Raw genomic sequence first — 20,148 nt, 5'->3', positions numbered from 1 at the left:
ACACGCAAATTCGTGTACACCCAAACAACTACATCATTTCACTCAATTGTAGTGTCAAAATAACTAACATTCTATTGTGAACAACCATTTAATATCAAAAATAAGGCCAGACAAATTCACATACAAATTACATGCACGAAAACATTTTTCTTTCAACTAATGAGTACATAAAAAAATGAAAGCATTATAATACGACCTAATTATGTTGAAACTGGTTTACAACGTTATCATAATAAAACGGTGAATGTTTAATTTAGTCGGTTTATGTTTATTTACAATGATTGGAGTGGTTTTATAGTACGAAAATGTTTATGATGTCTGCTTTTGAAATGACTGAAGAATATGGCAGTAACTTTGTTTTAACGATATTATATTATTAACATTAAATAAGTTAAATGTATGAGCTCAATTAACAAGGAGGTCGGAGGTTAGCTTTTAATGCGACGGAAATTCTAAATTGCGAAGTTTATCATAATATTATTGTATCCTTTCCCATTATGATTGATCTATTATTTAATTTCGGGAAAATTTCTATACTTGACTTTAAAATGCAATACAACTAGAATTTAAATCGAATGATCAGCTTAAGTTTGCAATTTCGTCCACGTAAAACACATATTCCCGTGTAAAACAATAAAATATGATTAATTAATTATTTAATGTTAAAAGTATCTACTTGATAAATTAAATCAATACAATAGACCTAATAAAATACACCTAAGATTATCAAAAGAAAAATCATTCAGCCGTCCTACAAACTTTCGTATTTATAATAATAAGGAAAATTTAACTATCCTTATTGATATAACTAAAATTAACACCAATTTAAAAGTTAAAACCAACTCAGAAATAAAACCGCCATTTTCCGTGAAACAAGGACAGAAGTGCTGAGTGCAGTGCTGACGAAGCCCAATGACAACGTACTAATGAATCCCGCGCCAGTAATTAAATGTTCCACTTCATTATTTTGTTCTGCATTTATTTTGAGCTGGCACTTTGCGGGACTGTTGAATTTTGTGTGACGTGTGTTGTTTTAGTTCATTGCTAATTACAGTGTTAGTTGTAATAGTCATTTTTAATTTGTTTCTGTTTTGTGACTAAATATTGTAATTTTTATGGCTTTTCATTATGATGAAATCACAGGATACAATTGGTTCATAGTCAGACAATAAATGTGACAGTGTTTTTTTTTGTTGGATTTTTCCTCTTGTGACCGAAGAGTCGATTTCGATATAAATTGACAGGGTAGCAGCTCATATTTTATAGGGCAGGACATAATACTTATTTTACGCCAACAGATTCGTAGATACATGCTAGCAATAAATAGGTATGCCACAATTGTCTTACTTGTATTTTTCTACATTTTAACGGCTACATTGAGACAGCGTATTCTCTAAAAAGATATTAACAAAACCCGAAAGCTTAAATCATCTAGATTCTGTAACATATAAAATTACTTAAACTTCAACGTCCCTTTACTGTGAGTCCAGTTTTTACCATTACCATAATTAAGTCGGCCCAGTTATTAAAATGTTTGTAAAATAACCTAAAAAACATTCATATTCATTCAGTGAAAGTGTTTTTTCAACAATTAGGCTAATAACAGTTTTTAAAAACTTAGTTTTTAGAACAGTTTTTATGATACCATTATTCTTTGGTCTCTGGGAACGGAGATGAGTGGGCAGAGTTTTAATATATTGTTGTTCCATGTAGTTTAATATTTTATACGCATGGGAACACGTTTGAGTACTTTTGACATCTGTAATTAAGTTTCTAGCAAAATATTTGATGTTTCCATCATTCATTTTGGAATTGAATTGAAGTGGAGTATGTCAGAGTTTTATTACTTTAAGTTTAGTGTGTGATGAGTTTACGCTAACCCTTAGGTAATTCAGTCAGTAATTAGTCATTTTACTTTGTACTTGTCAGTAAAACACTTTTTTATTAGTTGTTATATTACTTTTTTGATATATTTGTGGGATAATTTAAACAATTACTACTAATTAATTATTTAATAATTACTGTCTCCTATTTCATTATAAAAACAAAGCATAATCTTCTGTGTGCATATTTATATTTCGAATGCAACTCAACTGTTTGAGTTATGAGATATGATAAGATAAAGACATACAAAAAGAAAACGAAATATGACTATAATAAAAAGATGATCCCATCAAATACCCAGACGCGGATGGAAAACATAACCTTTTACCGTAAGCCGTCAATAGAAAACTAAACCATGGGAATATATCCCATAAAACAGAATAAAACATTCGTCCCTCCAGCCTCTATAATATACAAAGAAAATCCCATCCCAAAGGAGATCTTGTTTTATATCATTAGGATAATTTACGGTCGTTTTCCTTATAGACATATAAGCAAAATACCCCATCCATTTTCTTCATGTGTCTACTTTTTCTTATTCTCAACAAAAAACTGGCAAGGTCTGATGTTTTTTGCCATCACGGCTCATCCTATGGCATGGGTAGAGTTATAACAAACACACTTACACGTCGTTAGCAAACAATTTAGTAAAGAATCTTGTATGCAAAGTTCGTGGCTGGCGTGGGTAAACCAAAATTAAATTGAAAAATGTTTAATTTAGAAACATCATACAACAATCAACATCAGTGAGTCGCCTGTGTATGCAGTTAACGGTGACCTGTGTGTCATACTGCTACTTTATTTTGAAAATACACAAAATTATTCATTATAATTTGGATAAACAATGCACGCCAAGACTCCCTAAGTTCTAAGTTGCAATGACTTAACTACAGGGCTCTACGAGATAGAAAAACTCAACCATACTTTGTCAGACTCGGGAATAGAACTCTACTTCTCATGCTTAGTAGCCACATGCATATCCTCCATGCCAATGCCATTAGGTACTTTATGTACACATGTTATTAGCAATAGCCATAATGTGTGCCATACAAAATAATATTACGTTTTTTTATTATTTATTATCGCTTAAGGCTTGAAATAGAAGCGTTTGTATAGCCACGGGTACCTTATACGATGAATGGAGAATAACAGCTGTGTCATAAACATTCGTGAAATGTGCACCTTTATAAAAATAAATGTATTGCAAACGGTATCGATAGTCCGACATTTAACAGTCTAATGCAAAAAAAATAAATGTCGGGGTTTTAAACAATGAACATATGATATAGATCTAGAAAAGTTAATGATAGTAAAAAACTTTACATAAAAATATAGTTATTTAAACAAAGTTTGTGCCAGGCAAAGTAGTAAATAGGTTACCACATATAAGTTTGATTTCCATTCTAGGCAATTAAGTATTTGTTTTTTTAACTCTAGATTGTCCCGCGTCCCACTGCTTGGCATATTATGTAGATCTCCCCAAACTAGGGAGTGGTTAAATTGAAACAAAATGTATTTGTATGTTATTCTGATATACATACAGAACATGTTAGTTGGCAATATGCCAACACGCTGGTAGTCACTTAAACCAACTGTTTTTAGTTGTGTATATGCTATTCATGTGTTTGACATACAAATTTATTGGTACTTACATTTTTTATACATAAAATCACGCCTTTTTCCCAAATAGTAAGCAGAGGCCAGAGTAAAACAGTAAAAAGACTTCGTGTAAGGAGCATATGAAATAGCTTTGTCTGGTTTATGGTTTCCCCTGCATTTTTCAGTAACATTTAAAAGAATACATCTGTTTTATGTCATCATTTTTATATCAAAAGACAGTAGTAATGCCAAGCATTTATGGGTAATGTAATCTCTAAAACTACCAACACACTATTAAAACCCAAAGTATTTTTAAAGCAATATTTTCATTTTTACATTCGCAAACAAGTAAAACAATCTCAAAACTACTACAACTAAATAACATAAAAACGTACAAATAAAGCGTAAGATAAATGTAACAAAAACAGTAAATGTACGAGAGAATACAGAAACAATATGTTTTGTGCGAATGCCGGAGCAATTAATGTTCGGTATTGGATTCCGATAGAACAAGCTGTATCGCTCACCACTTTTCCTTTGTTAGTTTATGTGCACATTGTACATTGCTTAACAGCTGAAGATTTTTGTGTTTGCAATTCAAGAGAAAACAGAATTATGTGGTTTTAATTTTTAGTATATTTTTGCAACCAGCATTGTAAAATAGGTAAGTAGTAATAACTATTTGAATTCTCATATCACGTATTCTCCAATTAGGAGTCTATATTTTTGTCTTTACTAAAAATCAAATATTGATGAAAAATAAGCGCTAGTTTGATATCAAATCAGCAGAAAGCGACCAAGCGATTTAGTTGTTTAATTACTCCTTTATTTCTTGCCTAAATATCCATTTATTTTATACAATAATAATATGTTTTGATATACAATTACTAATTAAATTAAAGTATTTCTGTAACTTTAACTTATAAAGAATCAATAATATTTTTTCGTGACTTCCAAAGTCCTTAAATAAAACCTCACCCTAACGTACTTAAACTCGAAACCTGCAATACATTTCACGTTCAAGTAGACGTACAAAAAGTATACATCGATGTACGAGCAGGGTAAGCGAACAGTTAGCGGCCGTTGATATTGGATTTCAATCGAATATACACGGTGCTATACAGTTTTCCTTCGAGCATTCATTTATTTTGGCTGTTACCATGCTTTCGATTTTTTTCAGGAAAGTTTTTAAATTATAAATTAGGAGATAATTTAAGAAGACTCAAAAGAGAGGAAACGAATTAAGCAACATAATCGTATATTTTCAATGAGAAGAAATTGAATTTTATTTCAAATTCTGTAATATTTTGGCCGATAAGGTAGAAATATTGAGAGGTATTTTTTTTTAAGTTATTTATTTTGAACATATTGCTTAACACAATTCCTGAAATGTATATGGGTTTGGGACTCAAACCCGCACTTGGCCAGCGTAGTGGACTACAAGGCTAAACCCTTCTATGTAACGGTAGACTTTTGCCCAGCAGTGGACAAATTTTTACACGAGCAGGGTAAGCGAACAGTTAGCGGCCGTTGATATTGGATTTCAATCGAATATACACGGTGCTATACAGTTTTCCTTCGAGCATTCATTTATTTTGGCTGTTACCATGCTTTCGATTTTTTTCAGGAAAGTTTTTAAATTATAAATTAGGAGATAATTTAAGAAGACTCAAAAGAGAGGAAACGAATTAAGCAACATAATCGTATATTTTCAATGAGAAGAAATTGAATTTTATTTCAAATTCTGTAATATTTTGGCCGATAAGGTAGAAATATTGAGAGGTATTTTTTTTTAAGTTATTTATTTTGAACATATTGCTTAACACAATTCCTGAAATGTATATGGGTTTGGGACTCAAACCCGCACTTGGCCAGCGTAGTGGACTACAAGGCTAAACCCTTCTATGTAACGGTAGACTTTTGCCCAGCAGTGGACAAATTTTTACACAATAGGACCGAATTTTATCACAACATGACTAATAAACTTAACACTTCCTTTACAAAACCACAGACTAATAAAACAAACAGATTTTTCAAAAACCCAACTGTGTCCATTGCAACATGCGGATTTGGTCGCGACCGCATGCGTTAGTCACGCATGTGTTCTGAGTCAGGCATGTTGACTCGACGCGTCCTGTTTCATTACAAAACAAACCTTTTGGGGAAATGGTACAAGGTTATATTATAACGTTAACGTCTATACGTATATATCACGCCTGTTTTGCTCGATGGTGTAGGCAAAGTTGTTTGAAAATACAAAATACTTTCGCTATTACCAATGTAAGGTCCATGTGATAGGGGCAAACCTATTGCGATAATTATGCCGGGCACGTTATCAAACCTGAGTCTGGAAAATTATCTCATATCAATTAGAAAAAGACCAATAGCACTTTGTCCGACCTGGAAATCGAGCCCAGGATCTCATGTTCAGCAGTCCGATACCATGTCTACTGCGCCAAAAAGGCCGTCATTTATGTAACATTGGGTTTAAGGAAAAGATAAAAAATAAATAAATATCTTCAACTCAATTATGTTTTATATAACTTTTTACTTTCTTTTTCACTAATGAGTAAGTAATTGTGATTGATTCTTAATTGCTAAAACAGTGGCAAAGTATCTGCTGATTGCGAGGTCTGAACTTTGATTTCGATTTGGTAAATTTATTCGGGGTTTCCTGATACTTTCATTTGTAGACCGGTTCTTGAAAATATGCTACATATTACATCAAATCGCATACGTGACGTCATGACACACATACATACATCGTTTAATATTAATGCACTCTTAATATGTGATACCAACTAATTTAATTTGTAGACTAATTTAATCACCATATTTTCTGCGAATAAATATAACTTGAATTTAATATTTTAGGTTAAAGAGCTCATCAAAGCATTAACATTATTCTTTATGGTAAGTAGATTAATTAAATTTAATGAAGTCCAAATAAAGAATGCGTATTTCATGGTCACCGTAGTATATGTATCTAACCCAGTTTACCCCAATCCAATTGGTGCTGAGAGTAAATTCAAACAACTGTTACTGTAATAATTGCATCATGCTCGTAAATTATTCTAAGTATTTGATATTTTTGGATGATTTTGAATGAATCCTTAATAAAAATGTCATATTTGCGCTTTATTTATAATTTGACTTGAATGGTGGTCTGAAAATGCGATTAGTAATTCAATGCGTTCTTGCGATAATTTTTTAACAAAATAAACATTGTCAAGCATTTCGTTTCATAATTTCCAGAGTTCGGATAGTTCTACTGCATTAAAATAAATATTGCCGCTTACCAACATTTAAGATACTATACTATGGGATAGTCTCAATAAGTACCTAAGTATAATAAAAATACGATGCATGTCTCTGTGGTTCAAGTTTTTTTTACACATCGACATTGAAGTTTTCTATACGACGACCTTAAAAACGAAATACCTATGTATTTAAGTATCGATGTATGTAGTAAGTAATAAACGCATGTATATCTTACCGGGTGCGCGGGCGGCATGCATGTGTCGATCGCCGGCGCTCGCGGCGCATCACCGCACGTGCAGCTCCAGCTACACACACACCCTGCAAACAAACGAAAACAAATATAAATAAAGTAAATTTAACCCATTAATGTCCCACTGCTGGGCAAGGATCTCCTCGCGTAATGAGGAGGGGTTAGGCCTTGAGTCCACAACGCTGGCAAAGTGCGGGTTGGGGACTTAAAAATAATAATATATCTATTAAAACCTGGTAAAATGGCATGTCGTGAATATAAAGTGCAAAAACGTCAGTACTAAGTTTCCAAATACAATCTCGATGAGAAATAATAAAAATACTTTCCCGAACACCATATAGGATGAATTGAAATAATATTTTTTTGTTTAGTGATATGGTTTCGTGTTCCAAACAAATGTACGACTAAAGAAATGTATACAGATATAAAGCTTGATGCAACGGATTAACGATGGTACAATTTGCACACAATATATTATAACTTCTAAAAATTTCTTAACCTATAAATTGTAGGTCAAACCGGTCTTGTGTTCTAAGTTGACAACATATTTGGTATTATTCCTAGTCTCCACTTTCATTCTAATAATACTTTCACGGAGAAAGCCTAACCTTTATGGTCTGTCAAGCACATATTTAGCCATCCTAAGTCCAAAATCGTAAAAGGTTGTATAAAGAAAATGTTCCTATATGAACCTTAATGAAATCCCAACGGAGGCGGGGTGGTCCAATTTAGGGATGTTACTTTATGTAGATATTTCGAAAATGAAACGAATCGCTCAAAACACCGACAGAGATACACACATCAAACACAATGCATTACAGTTGTAGCAGAGCTAAAGTTTCAGGATGACTTCACCAACAAAAAAAGTTGAGCGTAATTCTGTACAGTCGGTACTATGAAGTATCAAAGTTAGTCAAATATTAAATGCTGTGAAAATAGTTCTTACGCTCTTAAGCGCTGATTAATGTTCTATACACAATTTCTTATTAGTTACCTAGCTGGTTGTAGATAGTAGTTGGGAATTGCGCTTCTGATACCGAAGTGGGTGCCAAGTTCAGTGGACAGTGCTAAAAATATTTACTTTAAATAGATAACTTAGCACATATTTACCTAAGTTAGGGTATACCGAAGATCTGAATCTGATCTCTGGTAAAAAATATCTATAAGGCAAAGGTAATATATATAAGGCAAAGTTGCAGACAAAGAAACTGTTCAAATAGGAAGTTCTGATTTTTGTAGTCGGAGTTGGAACTACGTAACAACCCTATCCCAAACGTTGGTTATTAAGTTTTTATGCGCTGAAGTTAGTGGGCAAGGGGTACTTTTCTGTTTTAATAACACTTTTGTGCTCTAAAGCAGTTTCAAGCCATTCATAATTATGAAGCTTTAGAACTGCAGTTTCGTTTCAAGCGTTGTCCGAAGAAACTGAATGAAGAAAATGCAGTTGATGATTATTTTTTATTTATCAAAAAAGGTAAATATAAGATAATAACATTTATTTCTGTCAAAGTTCACAATATTTTAAAACGATGATAGCCATATTATCGCGCTGTTTGTATCGCGGTATCAAGTAGCTGATTGGTAATTGGCTAACCAAAACTTGTCTTACATATAAATATAACAACTAACACTAAAACATTCTAGCTAAACGATTAACTACGCACAGTAAAATAACTTTCTCTTAGGTTTGTTACTACCAAATATTCTACGAAAATAGCTTACTGCCAGCTTTATTTTTTATCTTACCCAAAAATTCGCCCCAGAGACCTAACATTGACCAGTCACATACTAGACAATAAAAAATCACTAAAACCAATATTACACGTGCATCTTTTTCACGTACACATTACTCTCTTTTCCTAGTTTTTGTAGTTTTAAACGGAACGTCCCAGATATGTCAATGACAAAGTCGAGACTTGTAAAAAGCTGGCCAAGTGCGAGAGGAAGAGTTCCGTACCAAAAAAATGCGAAAGAACATGTTTATTGTATGGGGGCTCCCCTTACTGTTATTTTTTTTTATCTTTAGTATTGTATTATATTTGTTATCCTAGCCCGCACTTGGCCAGCGTGGTGGACTCAAGGTCTAACACCTCCCCCAGTTTGGGCGGAGACCCTTGCCCTGCAGTGGGACAGTAATAGGTTAATAAAAAAATAAATTGTTACAGCGGCAACTAAATTACATAATTAATTGTGAAAATTTCAGCTTTTTGACTACCATGGTTTATAAGATGCGGTCTGGAGACAGACAAACAGACAACGGAGGCTTAGTAATGGGGTCCCATTTCACCCTTTGGGTACGGAACCCTAACTAGCATTCATCCTTCGACAGCGAGTTAGTTTTATTACGTGAAGATTGGGTACGATTCAAGCTCTATTTTGTTTTAAGGTCAGAACGTGGCCGGCTTTAGTGACCACGAAAGCTTAACTGTTTATTCAATTAGGACTTAGTGGCGAATGAGGTAAAAATTATACCTCGAAATGCACTAGACAGTTTTTGCTGAGCATATCATTCTAGAACCAAATATTTGCAATCGTATACAGTACAATCTTAAAATAATAATATATTGTATTTATAAAATCCTTTTTGCGATAGTAATTTTAAACTAGTTAATGACTAAATAAGCATTTTAGTAAACTTTGACTTTTTGTGATAAATTATTGTAGCAGATAAGATAAGCTCCATTACAGACTTGCCTACTAGAAATCATAGTAATTAATCGATGAAAATATATTAATGAAATGCTACTAGCAGTGTAAATCAACTAAATAAAAGTAACTAAAAGTAATAAGTAAAATACACTTAAAAAACACGACACTTGTTAAAACATTTTATTTATACAATAACTTGTCATTTCATAAAGCTCTCATAGTCAATTCTCAATTCTCACACTTTTACTAAACGTTCCTATAATAAACTCTACAATCAACACCAAAGAAAAATATAATCAGACATTTATTTGATTTCAACACAATCACATAAATTTTCAACACAAATAAATGTCAAACGAATCAGCTGTTGGATGTTTTTACGTATGTTTAATATAACATTATGATAGGTAATCGTTGTGTGACCGCTAGTATAATGAGTGTCACGTACAGTTATGCGCACGCGCAACGCCGCGGGAAAAAAACGTGAACGTTTGCTTTATTTTGATGGGGGAACTGGGTGAAATTGTATGAAACTAGCTTCTGTATGTGACTTTGTCTGTGTTAAAGTATCCCGTGTGTTGATCTAGGTCATAAGTTATCAGGGTAGCAAATTTAATTAAAATCCGTCTAGTAGTTTTTTCGTGAAAGAGTAACAAAAATACATACATATGTATCCAGCCATACTTTACAAACTTTTGCATTAATAATATAAGTAGAACTAGTTTCTGTTCGGTATAAAAAGTATCTTATGTGTTAATCCAGGTTGTAAGCTATCAGTGTACCATTTGATTCTTCCATATCGTTCCAGTCACTTTCACGTTATTTAATATAATGAATGATTGTCTGAAAAAGACAAAATTGGATACTAAGATAAAATACTAGTTTCCAAAGTACTAATAATCATTTATGGCATATACTTGAGAATGTTCAAAAATTTAATAAACCTCAAAATTACTAAGTTTACATACGTAAAGTTCTTATTCCATAACGAAAAAACAATGGTAACAAAAGTCAAAAAATTGCGGTACTTGCTTTCGAAAGTAGACGAACAAAAATAATAATGAAATTACGTAATAACGATCGTTGTTATAACATTATTTCACCAAATAATTTAGGAAGCGTTGACCTTACACTCAGTGTGTTATGTCAAACATATATTGCGGTTTGTAACATGACTCATGATTTCATCAAATGAGAAGCATACAACATTTTTGTTTTAGCTTCAACTTAAACATTTTTGTCCGAAATAAAGTATTAAATAAGTGGAAGTGATAAATGACTTTTACCTTTAAGTCTTTGTAAATTTAAACAGTTTCAGTCTATCTTTGGTCGGTACTATTATCTCTTAACCATAGAAGGTTGAACTCTGCTCTTTAGAACTCAGACAGATCTACTATTATGTATATTGATGTAGGATATAGACTATAATAAGATACGGTGTATAGACCCAGCAATGAAACCCGAAAACTGAGGTCTTTTAAGTCTGCTGAGGCAGTCGTATGAACTACTAACCGCGCCACAGAGGCAGTTATAATATACTAGCTCTCGGCCCGCAGCTTGACCCGCGTGGATTTTAACTCCCAAAAATCCTCTCTTTTGCACTTATTTTTTTGGAATCTTCATACCATATTTCATCTTTCTACGCTCAGTAGTATCGGCTGTGTGTTGTCCATCAGTTAGTCACTCAGTAACGTAAGTTTTATTTGTCTTGATTGATTTAAACAAGATAAAAACATATGTTTTTGTAACTTGATGATGTCCTATAACTTAATAATCAAATAATAAATTTAAATATCAAGTTTGTTTCAAGCATAAACGCCAGTTCGCAAGTCATCCTCTTATGATTTACTTAAACGATAATAACATCCTTTACTTTATCTTCATACCGATCAATTAATAAAATAAAAAGCTACTACATAGTCTTTATGTATCATGTAGTCAAACCACTACTAAATAAATCGTATAAGAGATCTTTATCTTTTATTGCTATAAATTGATTGCTGTTTAGATTAGAAAAATACGTTGTAATAAAATATCGAACCTGCTTTATATACCTAAGCTAAAAAATCCTGCTTAATTGCTTTAGTACGGCTTCTTACTTCTGTACTAAAAATAAGATTACATTATAGTCTGCGACCACGACTAGCGTAACCTGTGCCGAAACGTCGGGCATTCCCAAGTAAAATGCATGTTCACGTTAATACATTGTGTTATATAATAAATAGTCAAGACAGATATTCATACTCACATTTGAAAATAAGAATGTTGGAAAAACTATTAAAAATAAATGTCTACAGTTCCTATTAATCTCCCTTCTATAAAATAATCATGTACTGTACTGAAATGTGACCATGTCACATTCTGATTGAGAATCAAACTCGGGAACTTATTCAAACGGTTCGTGGAATAAATAAAGCACCCTGTAGTTCCTGTCTCATCTCAGAAGACATTATCGCTTACTGTCATTTAGCCCAAAAGCATGCGTCATTTCGGTAAAATTCCGCGTATATGTACTGTTAACAGCAAAAATATGTGTACCGTGTCACATTTTTAGCAGTAATTATGTCAACGAAAATAGTAAAATTACTAGTGTTCATTAACTTCAAAGTAATTTAAAACTGCCATTTTGTAGTTATAACAATAAATAAATTGATATTTCCATACAAAAAAAATGGTAATGAAAATGTCTGCCTCGAAAACACACACACTTTTTTGTATGGAGTATCAATAGAAAATTTTTATATATTTTTGCTCGCAGCTGTACGATTTTACAATGTGACATATTTTTAGTAGTTTCTTTCTTTATTTTACGAGTTACATGTAAATGGAAAGTGTTCATAATATAAGTATGTCGGTTTGTACAGCTTTACTGTAGAATAATAATATGATAATATTGTGTACTTTACAATGATATTTCAGTGCTTTGTAGGAGGTCCTAAGAATTATCCAATTTCCATAATTCTATAACACTAAATATACTGTCTAGGTGGTCTAAGAGGTAGTTTCTCTAATCCCAAGTAAAGTCAGCGGCTATGGTAGTTTGGTGTTTACTTAGGTATGCTAAATATACTTATTATAAGTTACCCTTGCGCCGTAAAGCCTTACAAAAAAATTTTCAACAGAGTGATACATATAGTATATTACATAACTGAGACCACGTTATCCTTAAAAAGTTCCTTGTCAGTGGGACTTATTGGCAAAAGCTCGTCGCAAAGTATTATAAAAAATTGAGAAATATAGTCAAAACGAAAAGTTTTATCTGAAATCTTTCTAAACACAAACCGAACAGATTTTAAGACTTAAATTAACCTCTTAATAAAGCATCAAATTGTATTAATCCCACTTTCAACACAAAATACGAATCGATTTCAAACAAAACACGAAACTAAAACAATAACTGTGGACCGTTTAATTCTTAACCCGAAACAATCTTAGCAAATTATTCAAATTCGAAAGTGGAGGAGAAATTGCACAAAAACGCTGAAAATGACGCGTAATCGATGACAATACGGTACGCCCGACGATTTGCGGACGCCCAAATTGTTCTAAAGCTACGTACTCACTTAACTGTATAACATGACTATAATATTTACTCAAATGTCATATTTTGAGAAAAAAATATGTCACACCTACGTAGCTGAAGATACGGTCTGTCATGTAAAGGCGTAGCGGAGCTGACGGCGAAAACGACACGAAATCGTCGCGAATGCGAAGCGAAATCGAGATGATTTATGTATGGGGCAGAGGCGATGCGACAGCGTGGCAAAGACGATGCGACAGCGAGGCGTAGGTTAATTGGTATTTAGTTTTTTGAAAGACCGCGTGCAATAATACTAATTTAATGTCGGATTCATATCGGATATATCGGAATAGAAAAGTTAAAAATCATCCTTCACCTAACTTAAAAAGTTAACCTATTTTTTATACTTAGAGTTACTTAGTGATTATAAAGCTCAATATAATATTAAGCTTACAAATAAGCCTTTGGCTTTGACGATGATATTGGTTAAATAAAAACTAAATGTATACCAGAGAGAAAAAGCAAAAGGTAGAGCTGAATCCATTTCAGTTACATTACACGTTACACCTCGAAATGAGTACGAGTCTTTACAAAAAATGAGGTAATAACCTCTTTGAAACAATACGTGAGAGCACTTTGCAGTAATAAGACCAGTTGCGGTGAACGAATTATCTTCATTTACGATACTTTTGTATGGAACTGCTGTAGTTTCGGTTTTATAAAGACATTAGTTCAGAAATATACTGGTTAAAGTTATTTTGGTGATTGATTATGAAATTGTTACTATTTTAGGAAACTGTTATATTACTATGTTGCTACTAGGTATGACGTCAGTCAAAGGTGTGAAGCGTTATAGTGTGTGCGATTCAATTGATATTTTTTCGACAAAATCTGCGTTTAGGTAACCTAAGCAGACATAAAGTAAGATACCAAAAGTTAAGACCTCTTGCAGCGCTCACTGCGCGGATAATAATTTAATAATAATACGTATATTAGGTTCTAGATCTTTGAGTTTAATGTACATAGAAAAGCGAAAACATTTTTACCATTCCCTATGATAAACAGCGCAAATATTGTTTTCAAAGCACTACTACACAATTACTTTTGAACCACGTTTCAGTCTTTGCATCAAATACAAAATGTACCTTTCAGTCTCCTTTGTATAATATTGTGTGTAACAACGCATGCCGTTCTTTGTAGCGACAGTTTTCACAGATGCTTTCCTATTTGCTTATGAACGTGTTTTAAAATCTATACTAATATTATAAAGCTGAAGAGTTTGTTTGTTTGTTTGTTTGTTTGAACGCGCTAATCTCAGGAACTACTGGTCTGATTTGAAAAATTCTTTCAGTGTTAGATAGTCCATTTATTGAGGAAGGTTATAGGCTGTATATCATCACGCTACGACCAATAAGAGCAGAGTACCAGTAAAAAATGTTACAAAACCGGGAAAAAGATTTACCCATTGTGTCTTATGTGACGCAAGCGAAGTTGCGCGGGTCATATAACATACATCGTGAAAGCAGATAATAGAAACAATGTTTTTAAAATTGAAAGTTTGCTCTTATTCTTTTGTAGTATTGATTATATATATTATCACTAAGAACAAACGATGTGTATAGGTAATTAAAAATTAAGAAGAAACATTACCAACACCTTTGAACCTTAATGCTTAATATTAAATTACTTAACTTAAATATTATAACAGGATGTGTAATAGGATACTGCACAAATGTACCGAAACGTTAGGCATTCCAAGGCAAAATGCATGTTCGCGTTTATTCCCGTATTCTATTACATACCTAACTTTACTGAACTTACAGTCAAAATATTCCCTAACATTTATCAATATAACTAGGTTAAGAAGCAGCACTATTCTAAAAATCATCGTCAATTTTGAATTTACAGCTATCGAACTCCGCACGACCAAGGATCACGAAACCCAAAACTAATGTACCGAAAAAAGGCTTTCTACTAAAACTAGTTCAACTTCACAAAACTCCACATCCGCAAAGCAAATTGCATTTAATGGTACATAATAGCAGGATAAGTATCACAATGCTTTTACAAACGAATTTTATTTTCTTCTCGTCACTACACACAAGCAAATTACAGTACACAGTACACAGCAAATTGTTAATATTACATTGTTATATGAAAATATCTATCACTTGTTTCAACGGTGAAAAACATCGTAATGAGAGTTCTTAAGAACAGTTCTTGAAGGTGTGCAAAGTCACCAACAAATTCAAATTCAAATTCAAATTCAAAATATCCTTTATTTCGTAAACTTTTTACAAAGTATTTGAAATAGTCACGTATTTGTATTTCTTTTGTCCGTTTCGGAAAAGCTGGTTGCTCGTGAGAAGAAACGGCAAGAAACTCACGGCTTGCTCTTTTAAAATGTCAATTTGCTTGATACAAGATGATTTGATGATTTACTGTGTACACTCAAAAAAAAGCTGTAAATAAATCTAATTTAAAATTTAAGCTAATAAAAATTGTAATAATCTTCAAAAGGAAACTTATTGGTAGGACACAGTAAAACATTGTACATTAAAACATTAGTACATTATTTGAAACAGACTTGGTAGAAGCAGCACAGTCCCAAGCTTTATTATCGTCCAAATAATCTTTAACAGTATAATAGCCTTTTAAACATAAGTTGCGTTTAATAACTAATTTAAATTTATTGAAGCTTAAATTTTTGATTTCACTAGGGATTTTATTGTAGAATCGCACACATTGACCTCTGAAGGATTTGTTTATTTTTTGGAGCCTAGTGGCTGGAATAACAAGTTTATTTTTATTTCGTGTATTAATGCTATGTATATCGCTCTTTTTCTTGAAATGTGTTATATTTTTGTGTACATAAATTAGGTTTTCATATATATATTGACCTGCCACCGTCAATATATTTATCTCCTTAAATTTTTCCCTTAGTGAATGTCTACTGCCTAAGTTATAAATTGCACGAATAGCCCTCTTCTGCAGCACAAAGATGGTTTGGATGTCGGCAGCATTACCCCAGAGCAAAATTCCATAAGACATGACACTATGGAAGTAACTGAAGTATACTAACCTAGCTGTTTCAATGTCAGTGAGTTGGCGAATTTTTCTGACCGCAAAGGCTGCAGAACTAAGTCTATTCGACAATTGTGATATATGTGGACCCCACTGTAACTTCGAATCTATTGTAATGCCTAGAAATTTGGCTGTGTCCACAAGGTCCAGCTCATCTTCCTTAATCTTTATCAAAGTTTTCACTGGTTTGACATTAGGTGTTACAAATTTTATGCATTTAGTTTTTTGCTCGTTTAATAGCAGATTGTTAACATCAAACCAATGTACCACTTTAGAGATAGCATTATTCACATCGTCAAGATTAGTTTGATGTCGTTTAAGTTTAAATAAAAGTGATGTATCATCAGCGAATAATACTATCTCGTGACTATTTTTAACAAGATGAGGTAGGTCATTAATGTAGATTAAAAATAAAAAAGGGCCAAGTATTGAACCTTGTGGCACACCCATTTTAACCACCGACCCAGCAGATCGTACACCGTTTACGTCGACTTTCTGAATCCTATTATTCAAATAGGAGATAAGAAGATTCAGAGCCGCATTTTGTACACCGTAGTGATGTAGCTTCCTGATTAATGTTTCATGCGGGACGCAGTCAAACGCCTTGGATAAATCACAGAAGATGCCAAGAGCATCGTGTGAGTCCTCCCAGGCATCAAAAATATGGTTTACAAGCTCAACACCAGCATCGATAGTGGAGCGACCCCTTGTAAAACCAAATTGTTTGCTATGTAATAATTTATTTTTACTAAAAAAACTAAGTAACTGATCTAATATTAATTTTTCAAAAATTTTACTGAATGTTGGCAGTACAGAAATAGGTCTAAAGTTAGTGGGGTCAGATGTACTGCCTGATTGCAATTGGCCATCGTGGTGGACTCAAGGCCTAACCTCTCCCTTATTACAGAAGACCCTTGCCCAGCACATTAATGGCTTAAGTTTATTTTATTTAATGAAACTGTTGACAACTAAAAAGACTGGCCGTTTCTACTCACGAGCCACAGTTTTTCCGAAACGGTGGTAGATAAAAATATCTATGCCGATTTCAAATACATATGTGTTAAAAGTTTATGCAATAAAGCATATTTCACTTTACTTTGAATGAGGACAAATAGCGAACTAACAGTAAATGTATAGCAAACAAAAATTTCGCCATTACAATCGATCAAAACTCGGTATCTGCAAAATGCAACGAATATGCGCGGTGAAATAATATGCCGGTAACGAATAGCTTTCGATGCGCTTAGGGTTAGCAGTCACGTGTAATTTTATTCAAATGTAACTTTTTGACAGTTAATTATATTAAGAATAAGTAAACACTTTCGTAATGTTTAAGTTATGTGGCAGTTGATCAGGTAATCATGATTCTAGTACCGGGTTAAATAAATTTTACCTTTTTATCTATTTCATTGTATTTGTTTTTAACCAATTAATAATGTTTAATCGTAGTATCAATGAATAATTATACAAAGCTTCTAAATTATTATTTTTCGATTCGTTGACTAATTGTCACAACTCAATAACTTTTCAGCTGTTTTACACCAATTGGACCGGACGGGACAGTTTTATTTTTAAATTTCAACTTTTAATAAATCAATAAATGTGGATCTATGAATACAGTCTCTCTAATAAAAGGATTACAACATAATTGTGCCAACGAAATACTAAGAAAAAAACATTTTACCGTAACATTTGAATCCTTAAGGATCATTCAGATTATTCTACTCTAAAGAATCTTCAGAAAATTATAATTGATATCTCATGAAAGCGTTAAACCCGCGATCATAACTATAGAATACAATTTGCATAATTAAACCGCAGTAGCCAGCCCTGGGCACGGCATGCGAACAGCGTGATGCGCTCAGCAGTACCGTTGTGAGTCGCGCGTCGTGTATCAATAACGCATCAGTGGCTCGCTAACCATTAGCTGGATTCTTGCTCCCGCTGCTGCCAGATACACTATTCTGATTTATAACAACCGCAATGAAAATTTAAATAAAACGGCTGATTTCAGATTTGAAGCATTTGAATTTCAAATGCGTTAATTTGAATTTTCAGTGGAGAACGGTTGGTGGTTTTTTTTTTGTTTATTATTTATGCTGTGTTAAGTTATTGAGTGTTTGAGTAATTGCAGTGTTTGCAGCTGTTAAGGTTATATAACGCCTCGTCGTTTGGCTTCGAAGAGTGATCAAAACAGAAGAAAGTAGTTATGACAACATGTATTTACCCTTTCAAGTATCGTTTTACAAATCATATAGGTACAATGTACATACATTCTTTTAAATAGTATCACATTCCGCAAAGCTTACTACAGTTCCCAATACATTTTTCACTACAATCCCATAACACAAAAAATCAAATCCTCATAAAATTAGACTCATAGTAACAGCAACGTATTCAGAATAATCCGTCACATCACAATATGCTTGTAAGCTAATATCTCTTCGCAAACGGATAGACTAGTGGCGCACTCTAGCGTTTGATAACAAAACCAAGCGCGGAGATTTCCCATGAAATGTACGGCTAAGATCATTTGCAGTTCATTTCGATCTGTGTTAATCGGATTCATATGAATGATATATGCAGTGAAGCTGAGAATAAATAGTTGAAACTTTGAGATTACACTTACGTCTTTATCTTGTGCTTTAATCGTTTTTTTTAATCTTAAAAATGTACTTGATTTCTACACGTTTTTCTTTAGCCTAACTGAAAGCTCGTCAAAAGCCGGAAGGCTTCCCTTCCCCAAAATCACACTATCGACCATTCTCCACTTGCTATGAAACATGTTATTTCGCGAAAAATGGTAGTAAAATGAAAGAAAGTAAGTGGTTAGTTCCTACATTTACCATTATATCTTTAGAAAATGTACGTATAACTTGAAAAATACTCTTTAACTGTTTATAAAGAATAGCCATAAGTCACAATACTCAAGCATACATATATTATATAGATATTTTTTGGTACTAAAGCCACAAGGTATCATATTTCTGCCGTTTAAAGGACAGACCAAAACATAACCACCAAATCCGAGAATTTTATTACAGTTATTTTATTGCAACCGAAAGTAGCTTCATTAGTTGCCTACTTCCACATTGCCGTGGCCGAACAATAGTTTACGACGGACTATATTGGCCGGTTCGACCGTAAACTGGCCGTATTTCTTAGTAATAGAACAATAAAGAAAATAGAAATAATAAAATAGACCAGCAATAAATATGGTGGTGATTAATGGCTTATAGAGAACGGCTCATTGGATTTTGTTGTCTGCTTTTTTTTGGTGTGTGTGGCGAATAATATTGTTGCTAAGTTGCAGAATTTGACTTTGCCTACATTTATTTGTGCTATTTGCTACGTACATTTTTACAGAGCCTCAATATTCGTCTACGCTGCCATTCGAATTCCGTATAGTGGTTTGAAGAACAAGCGTCACAATATGCATCTAAGCTGGCCTTCGAATTGTGCATACTGACTGATTTGGAGAACCTGCAGGTCACACCATAGTTGTGTTCTCAACATATGCATTCCACAATTTGTGGGGCATTATCTAATACTGTCCTTAAAATTAATATCTGCAAAAGATGTTAAACCGAAACCTGATAAACTCGGAACATAATAAAGATCGTTAAGCGGTCGACAAATTTAGATAAACTAATTAAGCAACAACCACGCACAATTGGTCTCAACTAACCTTTATTATAAATGATCTACATTTAATCGTCTTCAATCCCACATCCCATTCATCAACAGTATTAAATAATTCAATTCCATTCGATCACGAGCCCACGCTAAAAGCGCCACATTTAAACGCCAATCAACTATATTGATATACAAAACGCGAACAGTCCGGTTGTTGACACTTAGATATAAATCTACGAAACGCTAAGGCTTAATAAGGCTTAAC

At 33.1% G+C, this 20,148-nt stretch overlaps 1 protein-coding gene across 2 annotated transcripts in view; it reads right to left on the bottom strand.

Moving 5' to 3' along the window:
- Positions 1-20,148, bottom strand: part of Sb (serine proteinase stubble) — a 159,440-nt gene that overhangs the window by 126,244 nt on the left and 13,048 nt on the right. For both annotated transcript variants that reach the window (XM_076119322.1, XM_076119323.1), the window contains exon 2: positions 6,980-7,062. In XM_076119322.1, coding sequence (XP_075975437.1) covers positions 6,980-7,001 — 22 coding nt within the window. In that variant the 5' untranslated portion in view covers positions 7,002-7,062. The remainder of the gene's footprint in view (positions 1-6,979; positions 7,063-20,148) is intronic.

The sequence above is a fragment of the Anticarsia gemmatalis genome, chromosome 10 (genome assembly GCF_050436995.1).
Source record: "Anticarsia gemmatalis isolate Benzon Research Colony breed Stoneville strain chromosome 10, ilAntGemm2 primary, whole genome shotgun sequence".
NCBI classification, from domain to species: Eukaryota; Metazoa; Arthropoda; class Insecta; order Lepidoptera; family Erebidae; genus Anticarsia; species Anticarsia gemmatalis.
Note: the sequence above shows the minus strand (reverse complement) of the source record. Positions and strands in the feature narration are given on the sequence as shown.